The 19,001-nt window shown below is 41.2% G+C and overlaps 1 protein-coding gene across 1 annotated transcript in view; it reads right to left on the bottom strand.

Annotated features, from left to right (window-relative positions):
- Window positions 1-19,001, bottom strand: part of FAM91A1 (family with sequence similarity 91 member A1) — a 46,567-nt gene that overhangs the window by 6,174 nt on the left and 21,392 nt on the right. Inside the window, exons 15-23 of the mRNA XM_079796659.1 lie at window positions 14,668-14,800; window positions 13,206-13,354; window positions 11,774-11,908; window positions 11,465-11,578; window positions 9,675-9,747; window positions 7,746-7,895; window positions 5,359-5,463; window positions 4,537-4,660; window positions 1,271-1,340 (exon numbers count right to left, since the gene is read on the bottom strand). Of these exons, the coding sequence (XP_079652785.1) occupies window positions 1,271-1,340; window positions 4,537-4,660; window positions 5,359-5,463; window positions 7,746-7,895; window positions 9,675-9,747; window positions 11,465-11,578; window positions 11,774-11,908; window positions 13,206-13,354; window positions 14,668-14,800 (1,053 nt within the window). The remainder of the gene's footprint in view (window positions 1-1,270; window positions 1,341-4,536; window positions 4,661-5,358; window positions 5,464-7,745; window positions 7,896-9,674; window positions 9,748-11,464; window positions 11,579-11,773; window positions 11,909-13,205; window positions 13,355-14,667; window positions 14,801-19,001) is intronic.

Below are 19,001 nucleotides of genomic sequence, written 5' to 3'. Positions count from 1 at the left end.
CCAGTGGCCTCCAAAGTGGGGTACTCACTCCAAAGTGGGGTATGGTACTACAAAAATTTTAAAATCTTGTATCTACTTATTGCATCCTTTAAGAATCTCTATGTTTATGTTTTATAATATACATAATTTATTGGTATAACAGTATGTATGTGTAATAAACAAACCTGTATTGTGGATACCTACAAAACTGTGTTTTTGTGGGGTTTTTAATGAGAAAGGCTGCTACTCTTGGGCTATTACAATAGTCTCCAAACTAATCTTACTTCTATGCTTGCCCATTTTTAATCTTTCTCTAAACAGTAACTAATCTTTAAAGAAATAACGTCATTCTCTGTTTGTTTAAGTCTTTAATGCACTCAGCATAAACCACAAATGCTTTAATACATTCTAGAAGGCCCTCCCCACCCCTCTTGCCACTGCCCCTCTTTCACGAGGCTTCTGAAACACTGGCCTTCTGTTTTCTGGACACAGGACCTTTGTGCCTGCTAAGCTCTGCCTGGAATACTCTTTTCCATCCTTTAGGTTTCAGATTATATAGCATCTCTACCTATTTGAAGTAGGTCTAGCTTTGGAGCCCATCAGATTTGAAGGAGCCCGACTCCTTCCAAGTACCTACTGAAATCGACGTTTACTCGACTAGTGTCTTGTACAATCCTCTCAGCTCCTCTAGTGTCTTAGAGATCATTGTTTCCCCAGCACTTGGTAAAGGGTCTGGCATGGAGTAGACACAAGTATTTATTGAAAGAATGAATGAAACAAAACTCTAAAATATTAATATCATAATATTAGATCAGATATTCTGAACAGAAATATTCTGTTCTAGTTTATCTATAAATTAAATCTAGGGTATCCTTTCCTCTGTGTGTGTTGGGGGGGGGGGGGCGGAGAGAAGGTGGATGGGGACACAGGACACAAAAGGTCTAGAGCACTGGCTTTCACTACCACAACAATGGAGCTCACTTCAGTTGTTAATGGAGTACCAGACTCAAGAACCAGCACCTCGTACAATGCGTGGCCTGTAACAGCTGCTTAACACACTCCTGCTGCATGAAGCACTGGCACAGAACAGAGTCCAAGCTTTAGAGCCAGAAGACCTGGCTCATGAACTCAGGTGCAAGTCAGTTTACTTCCTGAATCTTGGTGTCTTCGTGTATAAATTTAAATTAATGCTTGTTTCATGTCTTACTGCAGTGGAGATTCAAAGCAAACATGGAAGTGTTTTGCATTTAAAGCTCTACACCAATACCATTTGGATCTTCTGGTTTATTACCTGGAATGAGTGAACAAAGTTAAGGACTCGTAGAGAAAGTTTTCTACTGGAATGTAAGAGGTTTTGAAGGCTGAAAAAAAGGGGGGAAAGTTTAGTACAAATATAATGACAAGAGTTTAAATTTACTAATTTCAACAGTTTAATTTTACTAATTTAATATCTAACAAGAGTTTAATTTTACTAATTTCAAAACATTTATATCGGCATATAAATCCCGATTAACCACATTAAAGTTTTTTAAAAACCAATTTCAATGGTTCTCATCAATGAAGTTTTTGCCTCTTTTAATAATAGGGAGTAACTGTACATAAAAAGACCATTTTGAAATAAAACATCACAAATTATCAAAATTAAAATTTATTGTTATAAGGTTTAAACTGCTAGCAAATATAAATGTTTACTAAATAAACCTTTTTAAATAAAAATTTATGCACTTGGAGGGATGAAGTCTGACATATTTAACATACATCAACCCACCAAATTAAATATTTTTCAAATATATAAATAGGTAACAATTATAGTGACAATCTTTAAAGCTGTAGCATTTCTATTTTATTCATGTCTTATTTTATTTTAGAGGACAGTTATTAAAAACTAGAGGCCCAGTGCACGAAATTCGTGCACGGAGGGGGGTTGTCCCTCAGCCCAGCCTGTACCCTCTCCAATATGGGACCCCTCGAGGGATGTCTGACTCGATCCCGGTGGGCAGTCGGATCCCTAAACGGGCAGTCGGACATCCTTCTCACAATCCAGGACTGCTGGCTCCCAACTGCTTGCCTGCCTGCCTTCCTGATTGCCCCTAACCGCTTCTGCCTGCCAGCCTGATCACCCCCTAACCACTCTGCTGCCAGCCTGTTTGCCCCCAACTTCCCTCCTCTGCCGGCCTGGTCACCCCTAACTGCCCTCTCCTGCAGGGGTGATCACCCCCAACTGCCCTCCCTTGCAGGCCTGGTCCTTCTCAACTGCCCTCCCTTGCAGGCTGGGTGCCTCCCAACTGCCCTCTCCTGCTGGCCATCTTGTGGTGGCCATCTTGTGTCCACATGGGGGCAGGATCTTTGACCACATGGGGGCAGCCATATTGTGTGTTGCAGTGATGATCAATCTGCATATTACTCTTTTATTAGATAGGATAGAGGCCTGGTACAGGGGTGGGGGCCAGCTGGTTTGCCCTGAAGGGTGTCCCGGATCAGGTGGGGGTTCCCTTGGGGCGTGGGGCGGCCTGAGCCCTCAGGCCTGTGGTGGTTTGCAGGCCGGCCACGCCCCCTGGCAACCCAAGCGGAGGCCCTGGTATCTGGAATTTATTTTCCTTCTACAATTGAAACTTTGTAGCCTGGAGCGGAGCCAAGCCTGGGGCTCCCTCCGAGGCTGGCAGCCATTTGTGTTGGGGTTATAATTGAAACTTTGTTGCCTTAAGCGGGTGGGCCCGGCCAGGGTGTGTGGAAAGCTTTGCTTCCCCTGTTGCCGGCGGCAACCCTGGCCTGCTCTCTCAAGCTCCATTCTGCCGCCATTTGTTTGAATTTGTTTACCTTCTATAATTGAAACTTTGTAGCTTGAGTGGAGGCTTAGGCCTGGCAAGGGCAGGCGGAAAGCTTGGCTTCCTCTGTTACCTAGGAAACCTTGCTCTCTGTGGCTGTAGCCATCTTGGTTTGGGTTAATTTGCATACTTGCTCTGATTGGATGGCGGGCGTGGCTTGTGGGCATGGCTTGTGGGTGTGTTGGAGGTATGGTCAATTTGCATATTTGTCTATTATCAGATAGGATTACTTATCATCCTAGCCAGTTTGGCTCAGTGGATAGAAGAATGCCCTGGACCGAAGAGTCCCAGGTTCGAATCTGATCAAGGGCACATACCTCCCCTGGTCAGAGCATGTGCAGGACACAACCAGTCGATGTGTCACTCTTACATCGATGTTTCTCTGTGTCTTTCCCCCTCCCTTCCATTCTCTCTAAAAATCAGTAGAAAAATATCCTCAGGTGAGGATTAACATAAATAAATAAATAAATAAATAAATAAATAACTTGTCAACTGAGTACTTTTAATCTTCTGATATAAGCTACATTAAGCCAGTTAAATGATTTATTATCCAACTCTGTTTTCCTAAATAAGTCAAACAGATCGGTAGATATCACCTCTCCAAATTACCCACTCTGACAATCAGATTCAATGATGCTCTTTTCTAACTAACCCAGTCAGTCTCAGAGTCTTTACAACACTACCTCTTAGCAGCCATGACCAATGGATCAGAGTTGTCATGAGGGAAAACCTACATGTAATCTCTGGTAAGTAATAAATGCTCATTTTAGGAAATGTGGAAATTAAAGACAACTTTGAAAGTCAGCCATAATTCCACAAGACATAATCACTATTAAGATAACATAACTTGAGTGTGTGTGTGTTGAGTAAGAGAAGTCCACAAGAGAAATTCTCTACAGACATTTACATATTTTAAAAAACCAGACTCATACTATCAGGAGTATTCTCGGTTTACCATACTCTCACCAAATTTGGGTAACTAAGTAAATCCTATCTAATAAAGAGGCAATATGCTAATTGACTGCCACACCCTCACAAAGATGGCGGCGCCCACAGCCAATAAGGAGGGAATATGCTAATTGACTGTCACACCCTCAAAGATGGCGGCGCCCAGTCCCCTCAGCCCCGCTGGGGCAGCAGGCACGTGGCATGACCAGGCCCGCCCCCAGGCGGGTCCAGCCGCTCCGCGCGCCTGCCTCTGAAGTCCCCCAGTCTCCTTAAGCACCCCAACTGCCCAGGGCCGGCCCGAGGTGCAGACAAGCCTCGGATGGCGGCTGCCAGGCTGCCCAGGGCCTCCCGAGGCTCAGGTAACCAGGGCCAGCCGAGGCTTGCGCTGCTGGCAGTGGCAGCAGCAGAGGTTTTATGGGGGCATCACCTTCCCCTGATCACGGGGTCACCTCCCGCCCTGGGGGCTCCCAGACTGAGAGAGGGGGCAGGCTGGGCTGAGAGACCCCCTGCCTCCAGTGCAATGAATTTTCATGCACTGGGACTCTAGTATAATTATAATTAACTAAAACATGTGCCTAAAATGTTTGCATGTGCCTAATTTCTGAGGTATAAAAGTTTAATTTTGAAAATATAGCAAAACCCTTAAATTAGCAAACTTTATTCAATAAACAAATATACACAGGTAATTACTATGTTCATGTATAAAATAAAAGAAAGATATAGCAAATATTACTGACTTGAAAGTCTCATAGATGAAAAGATGACAATGAATATAAACCCTTACCTCTCTTTCCTGCAAAGGCCATGGGTAGCAATTTTTCTACAAACTTTCCGGTTTAATTCAGAACTAAACAGTGGAATTCCAAAGCACAGCTCAAGAGGAACCCAATCTGCTTCTGTTGTGGCAACTATAAAAGGACATGTAAACTTATTAATCATGCATAAATTTATGTATTATAACTGACTGGGGTTTCTTAATTGAGGTCCATGGATTTTCATAGATTCCTTTCACCCCCACCAATGGGCTGAGCAGGAGAGAGAACTCGGGAGGGGGAAGGAGTGTGAGTGAATCTCTGAAATAGGAAAGAATGTTTTTTGAGGATGTACATGCTTCTGAGGAGAAGGCACTAGTTTTCATCAGATGTTCAAAGTGGTCTTTTACCCAACTGAAAGATATCTACAAGATGAGAGAATTAACCGAAATATTTAACAAAGGAAAAATGAAACTTAAGTCACTATTCTCAGGTCATATTTTAATAGTATTTTACTATTCTAAATATACAAAAATGTTTGCTAGAAAATTCTTATTACAAGGTCCATTATGGACAAATGACATCCAAATGACTTAACAAAAAAGTTAAGCCCTGGCTGGTGTGGCTCAATGGATAGAGCGCCAGGCTGTGGACTGGAGGGTCCCAGGTTTGATTCCAGTTAAGTGCACATATCCGAATTTCGGGGTTGATCCCCAGTAGGGGGCAGGCAGGAGGCAGCGAATCAATGATTCTCTTTCATCATTGATGTTTCTATCTCTCTCCCTCTCCCTTCCTCTCTGAAATCAATAAAAATATATTTTTAAAAAGATTGCAAATAATTTTTAAAACCTTACCAGAGTTTTGTTTAGTTGCTAAATCTGCAGTTGCCTCCTCAATGACCATCTCAAACGACTCTGTACTTCCATTTACATCTGAGCCAGAAGCCAAATCAGGTTCACCTTGTAATTTAAGGACAAACACAAATATTAAGATTCTAGTAGTTGGTATAAGTTGTCAGTAAATCAGTTCTAACATAAAAGTGGATTCAGGCAACAGAAATGGCAATAGAAAACAATGACTAGTCCTTAACCTTAAAACAGTAGGTCTCAACTGGGGGATAATTTTGTCCCCCAAGGGACACTAGGCAATGTTTGGAGACAGGTTTGTTGTCATGAATGGGAACAGGGATGCCACTGATATTTAAGGATGCTAAACATGCTACAATGCACAGAGCAGCCCCACAACAAAGCTCAGAACGTAAATAGTGCTAAGGTTGTAAAAACAAGGATTCAGATGGCAGAAGAGAAGTTTAGACTGTCAGTTAGCTCACTACTAAAGTCATTTCTACCCCATGGAAATATGCAGTCTGATTACATCGTTTCTCTTCAAAATTCTTTTTGACATCCCATAACTTTCAGCAGAGAAGATGCTCCTAGAGCTTACCTACTTCTCTACTCTCACCTACTTCTCTACTCTCACCTACTTCTGCCCAATAGATCCTTTCTTTTGGCTGCCACAAGCTCCTCTATTCCCTGATTCCCTCTGCCTGAAAGGCTGCTACCTTCCACATAAACAACAATCATCTTTTGTGTAGGTAACTCCTCATTATTCAAAATTCAGTCCAAACTTTCCATTCCATTAGAGGCCTTCTCTGATAGCTCAGCCGTCATACTTCAGCACTGTAAGCTAAAGCAGAGCCCTAGCCCAGTGTCTTAACACAGCACAGCAGCCTGATTCACTTGCTTGTCTCCCTCTCTAGGGTATAATTCCTCAGGTCTTACAAATTTAAATGTCTCCAGCATCTAAGCAGACAGTCCGTAAATGTTTATGGAATGAATGAAACAAAACACGGCAGCTATAGCAGCCATGCTTTGAAATGACTGCCTAACTCCATAGCCTTCTTCTCTGGAAAATGCCCCTGTGATACTTGGCAGTCAACTGTTGAAAACTGCCTATTACACAGTCATAATAAATATAAAAAACCTGCTATGTCAAAAATCAAAAGTTACCCAAATCCTCTGGCCAAAGGTAAATGACCGCAAATGGATACCTAACTCAAAGAGAGCCAATCCAATCCACTGGATGGCTAGCAATAATTATTTTCTCAGGATTTCAAAGTAAGAGGCTCAAGGAATAGAGTCAATTGACGACAGACAATTGAACTGAAATGTTTCCTAGAGTCATAGACCAGAGCTGGCACCATGGCAACCACAGCCAAATTACAAGCCAGAATTAGGTCAGAGCAGAAACAATTAGTAAGCATGAAAAGGTAATTGGAAAATAAAAATTTAAATTAAAATAAAGAAAAAGAGGCCCTAGCTGGTTTGGCTCAGTGGATACAGCGTAGGCCTGTGGACCGAAGAGTCCCAGGTTCGATTTTGGTCAAGGGCATGTATCTCGGTTACAGGGTCCTCCCCGGACCGGGCCCAGGTCAGTGCTCATGCAGAAGGCAACCAATCGATGTATTCTCTCACATTGATATTTCTCTCTGTTTTTCCTTCTCTCTTCCACTCTCTCTAAAAATCAGAGGAAAAATATCCTTGGGTGAGGATAAAAAAAGAAGAAAGAAAAAGATACCTAAGGAAAACTAGCCATCATCACTATGCAGGACAGACAAGATAGAAAGAGAGAGAATGATTCCAGGAAAGCTAAGCAGAAAATGGTTGCTTCAAGGACCGGGACTCAGACTAGAATGGCAGTTACAGAGAATAAAAAAAGAAAGAAGGGAAGAAATGGATCTGAGAGACTTTTCCCACGATTAATTCACAGAACTTGGAAACAACTGGACAGTGTAGAGAAGGAGAAGGGTGACAGCCATAGGACTCTGGCCTGGGTAACTGAGACAATGGTGCCTTCACAGAAGGAGAAAGGTCAAAAGGGAAGAACGGGGGACAGCTTTACTGAGAGACTAAAACTCTGAAACCATCATCCCATAAAGGAAGTTAATTTAAAGCCTATAAACATAGATATAACAGTAAAGGACTAAAACCTGATAACCTTTCTATATTCCAGCCCCACCCAGGTCATCACTTATGTAGTGATACACTTAATATTCTCTCCATTTGAACAACTGATACTTGTCCAAATGATGTCACAGAATATTTTCTCATACTTCAGTGAAAAAGCAATTAAGTGTTAAATAATTCAACATCCCCACAAAGGTCTCCGTGCTTTTTAAATAATTAGGCTGTGATTAACTCAATACCAGTGATCTTAATTTAAAACCCAACTATTGGCTAACCTCTCTCATCAGAAGCATCACTGAGTTTTCTGCTTGCAAGTTGGCTCGAAGCATTCAACATGGTGATATAGCCACAAAAATGCTGCAAGTCCACCTTAGTCCTTAATATTTCCAATGCTTTATGAACACCCATATTGACACGAGTAAATTCTAAGAACAAAGAGTTGACATCAAATGATAAGTGAATAGTTTTGTGAAATAATACAACATGAAAAACTTAAAAATATTTTTATTAAACAATTCTTAGAATTACTTTTATACTTTAATCTATCAAGATTGATTCCAATGAAGAAATATCTGTGAACAAAAAAGGATGCTATACACATATAATGTTTATAGCCTTCAGGAGGTATTTGTTATATCAGAAGCAAATAGTCGGTGGTAAATTCTCTAAGCGTCTATTTGTGCTTCTATTTTGCCTCAAATGCTTACTTGGTGGGCTTCTACCAGGAAATTTATTAAATATACATATTTTTGAAATTAAAGCTAATATACTTGAAATTATGTCCTAATGAATTATTTAAGTTTTAACTCAAGTTCTTACCTGTGAACTTACAAAAGAGCAAGATGCTCTATATCCAAATATGGAGATTTCCCTTTTTTATAATTCACAATAATCTCCCAAGGCAAGAGAACTACCAATTAGTTCTTGAAATTTTCTACATTTTAATGTCCTATGGTCACTACCCTGTATCCTCAGGTGAACATTTTCCCCCACAGGATTTATAAAGTATCAGAGGATTAAGTAGCAAAGTTTAGTTGCAGACAAGTACTTATTTCTGAAAAAATGGCTATTTGGGGGAAGAGAGAACTCTCTTCTCCACATTTTGTACACACTCACAACAGCCAAAAGAGAGAACTTAATTTCAAACGTGAGGCTCCCCAGTCTGGCCGTGAGAAAAGATGACAATATCTATAAAAATCCTCTGCCTTTCCTTACTTTAGGGGGCGGGGGCAGTGGTGAGCAACATTTTGAAAGAACAGTAAATTCTTATATGGGGTAACTTAGGTTAAATTACTTGAACCATTCACTGCTCTCTTGAATTCCAAGCAATGAGACTCTAAAAACCAGAAAAATAGGTTACAGAACAGCAGTTTTACATGGAGCAGGAAACATAAGTGCTATGTAAATATATGCAAAGTTTTAATCAGATAGTATTTTTCTTCCGAATGTATATATTTTCTTAATATTCAACAGAGAAAAGGTATCTTCTCTATTAGACAAAAGGAAGAATGAACTGGCTGTCACAGAACTTCTCTGCATCTTTATCAAGTACGAGACTGCACAGCCAAATCCAGGAGCCAATATTAACCAGGACTTTCCCCTTGGTGCTAACCAGCTAATTTAGCTCAAACTGCAATCCACTCAAATCCTCTCATCAGCAAAAATAAAATTTAACAGCAAAAAAAAAAAATTATAATAAAAATGCTGAGACAAGAAATACATGCAAGTGCTCTGTAAACTGTGAAGTAGGAGACAAACGTTTATTAGGACCCATTTCTACAATAACTAAAAAAGTCCCTAAAAGAAAACCAGTGTGTAACATTGTAGGTAACCAATTTTCTAAACATCTTTCAAAGCATAAAATCTTCCCTATGACTTGCTTCAAATAATAAGCAATAAAAAGAAACTGAAAGACTAAACATACAGAAAACCCAGTCTTCCCTCTCAGCAGATACCTATGTATTCTCTTCATCTCCAAGACAGACCCGTATTCCTCCAGAGGCCCTAAGTGGGTCTTACACTGTCGGTTCTTTGTGGGAAAAGGCATATGACAGAAAACTACCTTTGGCCAATACTCTTTAAAAACAAAATGGTAACACCCTAGAACTTCAGAATTTTAAGCATTCACTTCCTGCTATGTTTTCCACCGAACTGGTGACAAAGATTAATGATAATCAAATAGATACAAATCAGAAGTGAGGTACCTCCTTGTAGTTCTGTCTCATCAAATGGAAATGGTATGTGGACAGTTTCTCCTGTCCCGTGGAAGCCATGTCCCTAAACGTGAAGAAACACAAGTTGAAAGGTGTATGAGAAAACGACATTTCCAACAATAGATATTAAAGTACTAAATAAGACTGTGCCACATGGTGGTATGTTCCATCAAAGTGCTTTAAACAATTTTCTAATTTTCTCCAGCAAGCAAAGACAATCTTAAGTATATATGAATCTATAAGGTAATGTGTCTCAAATTGAGTGCATGGGCTAAATTTTAAAAAGGAGGGTAATTTAACAGGTAACTCAGGCATCAGCCAAGTGGAGACTGAATGAGATCAAGTGTTGGTCCCTAAAGACCACATATTATATGTGAAATGCCAGGAATAGGGTCTAGAGCAGTGATGGCGAACATATGACACGCGTGTCAGCACTGACACACGTAGCCATTTCTGATGACATGCGGCCGCTGAGGCGGCCGCATGCCGAGGATGAAACATTTGCTGCTCCTGAGGATGAAACATTTGCGAAATAATGTTTTTTCCTCAAAGTGACACACTACCAGAGTTATGCTCAGTTCTTTGGCGAAGTTTGACACACCAAGCTCAAAAGGTTGCCCATCACTGGTCTAGAGAGAGGAAATAGATTAGTATTGTTTAGGATGTGGGGGCTGGGAGAATAGGGTAGTGAGAACTAAAGGTGCAGATTTTTTGAGATGATGAAAATGTTCTAAAACTGAATATGGTGGCCTTGGCTAGTGTGGCTCAGTGGGTTAAGCGTTGTCCCATGAGCAGAGAGGTCGCCCATTTGATTCCTGGTCAGGGCACATGCCAGAGTTTTGGGCTTGATCCCCAGTAGGGGGTATGCAGGGGCAGCTGATCAATGTTTCTCTCTCCCTCTCCCTTCCTCTCTAAAAATCAATAAAAATTATTAAAATAAAATTATGGTGATGGCTGCAGATATGTGTAATTACAGTAGTCTGTCTTATCCATGGGGGATACATTCCAAGACCACTAGTGGATACCTGAAACCAAGGATGGTACTAAACTCTACATATATTATGTTTTTTTTCCCTATTTATAATACATACCTACGATAAAGTTTAGTTTATAAATTACGCCCAGTAAGAGATTAACAATAACTAGTAATAAAATAGATTACAATAATATATTATAATAAAACTTATGTGAATGTTCTCTCTCCCCCTCTCGCTGATAACCAAGTCAGCTACTAAGTGGCTGTAGGCAGGGAGTATACACAAGTGTGGATATGCTGGACAAAGGAATGATGCACTACCCATGAGGGATGGAGCAGGACAACTTGAGACTTCATCACACTACTCAGAATGGCATGTAATTAAAATAATTTCCCATTTAATATTTTCAGACCATGGTAGACCCTGGGTAACTGAAACCACAGAAAGTGGAACCACGCAAAAGGAGAACTAATGTATACTGAAAAAAACCAATGAACTATACAATATAAATGGTTGAATTGTATGCTATATGAGTTATATCTTAATAAAGCTATTTCTAAAAGAAAAAATACAGCCACATGAGTAACAAAAGGTGAGGCTAGAATTCAAAGCTGAGTCTAACTTCAAAGTCCATGTTGCACTGCCAGCCGAAGACCAGGACTGAAACCCAGATCTGATTCTTTATGTTTCAGCTTCACAAATTTCAAATTACTGACATCTGATTGCAATTCAGCAGAAAGATAGACAAATTACAATCTTTAAAAGAAAAAACCAAAATGATTGATTCAAATAAAGTAACTGTACCTGAATCAAAACCGCCGAATGTGTTAAAGCATCATTCAACATTGTGAGCACATTTGATGTAGGAACTACCCCAGGATCATGACCCCAAGATGTTATTAGTAATCGATCATAACCCTATGGGAAAGAAATGAGTAAGATAAAATGGCGCTTAGGAATATGGACAAAAAAATTAAGAAAGCTATCTATAATGCCACTTACTAATTTCTAATATATAACTATTCTAATATATAGCTATATAATAGAAATATTAAGACATTATTACTATCTTCCCCCAAAATAATTAAAACAAACAAATCTCACACAACATACCTGGAAAATATCTGGCAGTTTTCGAAGTCTTGTACCTTTGGACAGCAAAAGAGATGGTGGTCCCTGCCCAGTGACATGGTAAATGTACAGTTTAAACCAGACAGAACTGACTTCTGGGATAGCTGGTCCAATATGCTGTAACAATAAAGCAGGTAAGGTAAAGCTGAAATACTTAGCTAAAAAAGCCAAATTTCCCAAGTAACCAAGCATAGTCATATTAAAAGCTATTCCTCATATAAATGTTCATTGCTATTATCCTTATGAAAATCACTTTTAAATACTCTGTTCAAATAGTTTCACTTTTGTGCTGGAACTGAGAAAGTACATCTTATCACTGCAGTTAGAGGATGGACTTTGAAGGACCATCAAGGTCTGAAATCTGAGCTTCATCCTCTCAGCCATATCACCTCTAACTATTCTCTCATTTTGCTCTTTTATAAGGTAGCAATAAAACATCTACCTCATAGGGATACTGTAGCATTGTTTAAAAAGTTTAAAATAGCACCTGGTATATAGTAAGCTTTATATAAAAATGTTTTGTTACTATTAATCAATCACATCCAATTTCTCTCAAAAGGGACTGTCCTCCCATTCATTGACAGTTCATGAACTATTATGTCTAGAGGTTGCATTAAAAAATAGGAGGGAGTGTGGAGTGGAGTGGTAATGGAGGTAGCACACAAATAATTATAAAAAAAAGTTGGTGAATGCAAACCTATAACCACTCCAGTTGAATAGAGGACAAATGTGGGGGGAGGGTGTGCTCACTGGGGCAGCTAGATCAGCACAGGCAACAAAGTCACCCCTATAAAAGAATCCCTTCCTTTCTTCTACACCATTAAACCTTGCACAGCTAGGAAACCAGGCAGGATGTAACACTGAAAAAGAGTAACACAATCCCCACTCTTTGAAAATGGTACAGACCACAATGCCCTTGCAAGTATACAAATCCACAGAACTGACTTATTTTTTAAAAGTAAAAGCTGGAAGTCACAAGTAAATTTTAAAGATAACCAAAGTTCTACTTCCTTTCCAGTACAATTGTTTCTTTTCCATTTATTCAGTAGCATAGCCCCATTTCTAAAGCATTTCATTTTTCCTATATAAATTTATCTTATTCCTCAAGGCAATCCAGACTCCCCTCAGAGCATCCAAAAATATCCTCTTTAAAAGACTGCATTCAAGAAGAAAATTTTAATCTGCTGTCGCAAGTCACCAGATGATACATAAATAAAATGTACCGATTATACTTCACAAACTGAACATAACATCTTACAACAGCATAAAATACAAACTGCTTTCTGAGTCAGCAATTTGAATCTGGTATCTGCAAACTGAGAATTAACCCAGTAAGACTGTCAAACCTCTTCTTCACATCACCGCAAGTACGAATGAAGTGACAGCACCGGCCTTCGGCCACGTGGGTCTTTACCTGAGGGGTGCAGCTGCTGATAGGCCGAATCTCGTTGGTGAGAGGAGCCATGGAAACAAGTAGTGTGTAATTTTTGTTTAGAACTCTGCTGCAAGTTGCAGGGTCCAAACCAAGAAGGCTTTCACAGCGTAAGAGATCCAGAGGAAAACCTGAATTATGACCAAGCACACACAGAGAATGAGACTGACAATATGAAACAAAAATGCCCAAGACAGAATACTGATTACCTACCTTTATGGACCAGCAGTCTAGGCACATATTTCTAAGTGCAGAACTCCTATTCCTAAACTAAATTCAGAACTTGGCTGAGATGCTCTTTGTAGAGACTGGGAATTGGGGGAGGGAAGGACACAGCTTTCCTGTGGCACTCAGGCTTTCACTGTGCCACTGAACCGGGGTGGCTGGGATGGAGAGGAAGAATGGCAAAGCCAGCACTTTTTAAAAAGGAAAAGGTAGCCTAAAGAAACACCAGTAGACAGTTATCTTTGGATCAGGAATAAAGACTATTAGCTTTAAATCTTAACAGTGTCTTCTTAGTGGTCCCTTAGGACATTTGGCACTTTAAATGTTCTATCTTAAAAAAAAAAAAAAAGGACTATTTTCTCAAAAAATAGGCATGTCATAAAAGACCAAAAAAAGGTTACAGATTTGAAAGAATGAGTGAAATTAAATGTTCCAGTGGTGCTAAGAATTCTCGAAATCCCAAGATGCAACTCTTGTGAATGTCCAAGGACTTGAGCCAAATGCTCTTACATTGGTGCTCAGCCATTCCACCTTTTAAAAACACACATTCCTGGGCGCCATTCCACAACGCAGAACCCACTGAATCAGAATCTGAAATTCTGATACCATCAGTTCAACTCTGGTTGGGGAGCACTCCCCACCTAACACAAAACTGAGAGTGCACCCTAAGGCCACAGCCGTGGGGAGTTCACCAATTGATTAAAATTGCCACTACTTTTACTCTTTAAAAAGAGGTTATCTGTTGTTCCCGGTCTATTTTTTAAAGTAAAGTACTTTAGTAAATAAACATTCCAGCAGCATTTGAATAAGAAACTCCTATTTACTGTTTTTAATGCAATGGAATCTTTCATTCTTGAAATTTTATGCTTCCTAATACATTTACCTCAATTTTGCATCTGTTCACCCCTCAGAACCAATGCCTGTTCCAAATTCCACCCAGCTACTTAAACGATCGGCACTCCAACACTGTTTGTAGGTACTCATCAGATTTAAATACTACAAATGTCAGTGGCACGTAAGAGAGGAGAAATAGTAAAATAAGATAAGAAACAGTTGACAAGCAAAGAAATTCACATGACAAGCCTCTAGTTATAAGTTCAATATACTTATAAAAATGTATTAAATAAATGATGATTAAATAAGTGGGCATGACCTATTTAATTTCTTAGAAAGAACTTCCATAGGATCATGTCTTCAAAATCAAGTATATAACTCATACCATAATTGGGCTGGTCTGGCTGTGCAGTTTGTGCAACTAGATCTTTATTGTGACGAAGAAATAGTATCGTGTTTCTCAGAGTAAGTGCATGGTCAAAATATCTCTGTGCTTCTCCTTCACCAGTGCTCTGAACCTAAACCAAGAGAAAATAAAATTTCCAACAAATATCATTCTTATGCCATTCGTTCTAACATATCCTATATGACAAAAGGCTAATATGCAAATCGACCAAACAGCAGAACGAGAAAATAAAATTTCCAACAAATATCATTCTTATGCCATTCGTTCTAACATATATCCTATATAATAAAAGGCTAACATGCAAATCGACCAAACAGTAGAATGATGGGTCGCTATGAAGCACACTGACCACCAGGGGGCAGATGCTCAATGCAGGAGCTGCCCCCTGAGGGTCAGTGCGCTCCCACAGAGGGAGCACTGCTCAGCCAGAAGCCCTGAGCCGGGCTCACGGATGGCAAGCACAACGGTGGTGGCAGGAGCCTCTCCCGCCTCCATGGCAGTCGGACATCCCCCGAGGGCTCCCAGACTGAGAGAGGGTGCAGGTCGGGCTGAGGGACCCCCCCAAGTGCACAAATTTTGTGCACTGGGCCTCTAGTAACTATATAATAGAGATATTAAGACATTATTAAAAATTATTAAATAAAAACTTTTCCCAGACACTATTGAAACAAATATTAACCTCAATTTCTACTGATTTTCCATTTCACATCTTTCAAGAGAACAGAATTACCCCAACAAGTAAAACTAATAATTTTAGCAAGCTAATAATGCTAAATCATAGCATTATATAAATTGTATGTCTCATGTATGATTCAAATAGGGTACTTAAAAACCTCTAAGATATACATTTGGTTTCATCCAGTAAAGTACTCCAATCCACAGTCACCAATTGTGCCTCTAGTTCTCATCACCCTCTTCACAATTTTGTATCACTCGTTACAAGGGACAATAGGTATGTGACTCAACATAGTTGTTCACCATAGCTGAAAATACAACTTAAATTCATTCAACAAGGATTTACTGAGTCCCTTTTATGTGCTATGTGCTATGACCTGTCTACGATGTGAGAACAGAGTGCTGAACAAAGCCCTTGCCTTGACTGGGCTTACATTTCAATGCATGTTCATCAAAAATTCTCTAAACAGCCCATAAAATACACAGCGTTCATGATTAAAACACAAAAGGTACCACAATTACTAGTCAGGAAACAGATTAGGTACACAAACTTTTTGCATTAAGAGCAGAAGACAGAATAAAATATCCAGGGCATGGAAACAGAAGGGCAATCAAGATTTAGAGCTCAGGGAAACCAGTGCTGTCCTCAGAGGAAAAAAGGTGGTTAAGAGCAAATACAGGGTGGGGCTAAAGTAGGTTTACAGTTGTGAGTACAGGAAACACAGAGTTTATTCTTTTTTTATTAATAAATCTTTATTGTTCAGATTATTACAGTTGTTCCTCTTTTTCCCCCCATAGCTCCCCTCCACCCAGTTCCCACCCCCTCCTCACCCCCCCAACTATCCTCATCCATAGGTGTACGATTTTTGTCCAGTCTCTTCCCGCACCCCCTCCACATCCTTCCCCCCAAGAATTGTCAGTCCACTCCCTTTCTATGCCCCTGATTCTATTATATTCATGTTTATTCTGTTCATCAGATTTTTTATTCACTTGATTTTTAGACTCACTTGATAGATATGTATTTGTTGTCACTTTGTTGTTCATAATTTTTATCTTTACCTTTTTCTTCTTCCTCCTCCTCTTAAAGAATACCCTTCAGCATTTCATATAATACTGGTTTAGCAGTGATGAAGTCCTTTAGCTTTTTCTTATCTGTGAAGCTCTTTATCTGACCTTCAATTCTGAATGATAGCTTTGCTGGGTAGAGTAATCTTGGTTCTTGCTATTCATCACTTTGAATATTTCTTGCCACTCCTTTCTTGCCTGCATAGTTTCTGTTGAGAAATCAGCTGACAGTCGTATGGGTGCTCCCTTGTAGGTAACTAACTGTTTTTCTCTTGCTGCATTTAATATTCTCTTTGTTTTTTGCCCTTGGCATTTTAATTATGATGTGTCTTTGTGTGGTCCTCTTTGGATTCCTTTTGTTTGGGGTTCTCTGTACTTCCTGGACTTGTAAGTCTATTTCTTTCACCAGGAAGGGGAAGTTTTCTGTCATTTCTTCAAATAGGTTTTCAATATCTTGCTCTCTCTTCTTCTGGCACCCCCATAATTTGGATGTTGGTACACTTGAAGTTGTCCCAGAAGGTCCTTACACTAGCTTTATATTTTTGGATTTTTTTTTCTTTTTGCTTTTCCGGTTGGGTATTTTTTGCTTCTTCGTATTTCAAATCTTTTGATTCTTGGGGTCCTCTAGTCTGCTGTTGGATCTCTGTATATTATTCTTTATTTCAGTCAGTGTATGCTTAATTTCTAATTGGTCCTTTTTCATATCCTTGAGGGACTCACTATATTTCTCAGAGGTTTCTAGAAGATTCTTGAGTAACCTTATAACCGTGGTTTTGAACTCTATATCCAGTAGTTTACTTTCCTCCATTTCTTTCCTCTGTGACCTGTTTCTTTGTCTCCGCATTTTGGCTGCTTCCCTGTGTTGATAGAGTAGCTTTGTGTGCTAGATGTCCTATAGGGCCCAGTGGCTCAGCCTCCCTAATTACCTGAGGTGGACACTCTTGGTGCACCCTTTTGTGGGCTGTGTGCACAGTCTTGTTGTAGTTAAGCCTTGATTGCTGTTGGTATCACTGGGAGGAATTGACCTCCAGGCCATTTGGCTGTGAGGTTCAGTTGTGTCTACGATGGGATAACTTCTGTGATGGAGACACCCTTATGGGGCAAGACTTGCTTCCATGGGGCTTTGGCGCTCAGTGAGTCTGCCCCCTGAGTGTGTCCCTTATGGATCTGGGGAGTTGTAATCTGGATGGTCTCACTCTGACCACTGGGTACACTGGCTCTTGGATCTCCAAGGAGGTGCCAAGTCAGCCACTGCCTGAGGCCACCCAGCAGGAGCTACAGAGATCTGCAGATTCCTCCTCTTTATTTGGGGTTTGGAGGTGCCCAGATGAGGCCCAGCTGTGAAGCAATGCAAGCTGCTGTCCAGCTTTGGGCCTTCTTTTGGAGGCTCTGGGGTTCTCTGACCCAGCTGCAGTGTGTTAGGTTTTAGATTGCAAAAGGCCAGGCCATTCATATGCAAAGCCTCTGCACACAGCTTGGGTGGGGTTGTAAATTGGGTGGGGCGGGATCTCGGAATCACCAGGGCGGAGTAAACAGCAATGGCTGCCAGTCAGCCTTGCCCCAAAGAGGTCCCCTGGTCTCTGTGTCCCACGGCACCGTGCAGGAACAATGATCGCTGCAAGCACCTCTGAGAGAAAGCCGCCCTCGTGTTCTGGCCTGATGCCAGACAGTCTAGTTTCTCCCCGTATGAGTCTGGGTCCCCAGAATCTCACCCAGAACTGGAGTTCAGAGCAGTCGGGAGCTTGTATCTCCCTCCCAACTGAAAAAGACAACAGTGTATCCAGTTGCCAGCCCCTTTCCGCACGCGCCTCTGTACCTCCGCACTTCACCTCCTTCCAGTCTCAGTGTGCTTTTTTCTTTCCTTCTAGTTGTATAAATTCCACTCAGCCAGCCTCCCCGTGGTTCTGGATGATATCCGTTTTGTCTTTTAGTTGTAGTTTTGAAGTGGTTGGGCGAGGCAGCAAGTTCAGGTGTTTACCTATGCCGCCATCTTGGTTCCTCCTCCAGAATTTATTCTTATATTCTTATTTATTAATTACTAAAAGCCCAGTGCACAAAATTCATGCACTCGAGGGGGGGGGTCCCCTCAGCCTCGCCTGCGCCCTCGCACTGTCTGGGAGCCCTTGTGGGATGTCTGACTACCGTGGAGGCAGGAGAGGCTCCTGCCACTGCCGCTGCCCTCGCCAGCCATGAGCCCGGCTTCTGGCTGAGCGGCACTCCCCCTGTGGGAGCGCACTGACCACCAGGGGGCAGCTCCTGCATTGAGCATCTGCCCCCTGGTGGTCAGTGTGAGTCATAACAACTGGTCATTCCACCGTCGGGCCGAAACCGGCTCTCCGACATCCCCCGAGGGGTCCCAGATTGTGAGAGGGCACAGGCCAGGCCAAGGGACCCCACCAGTGCACAATCAGGGCCATGGAGGGACGCAGGAGGTTGGCCAGCCGGGGAGGGATCACAGGAGGGCTCCATGGCGTGTCCAGCCCGTCTCACTCAGTCCCGATTGGCCGGACCCCAGCAGCAAGCTAACCTATCAGTCAGAGCATCTTCCCCCTGGTGGTCAGTGCACGTCACAG

Source organism: Cnephaeus nilssonii (genome assembly GCF_951640355.1).
Source record: "Cnephaeus nilssonii genome assembly, chromosome: 18".
Taxonomy (NCBI): Eukaryota; Metazoa; Chordata; class Mammalia; order Chiroptera; family Vespertilionidae; genus Cnephaeus; species Cnephaeus nilssonii.
This window is presented reverse-complemented; position numbering and strand designations above follow the sequence as displayed.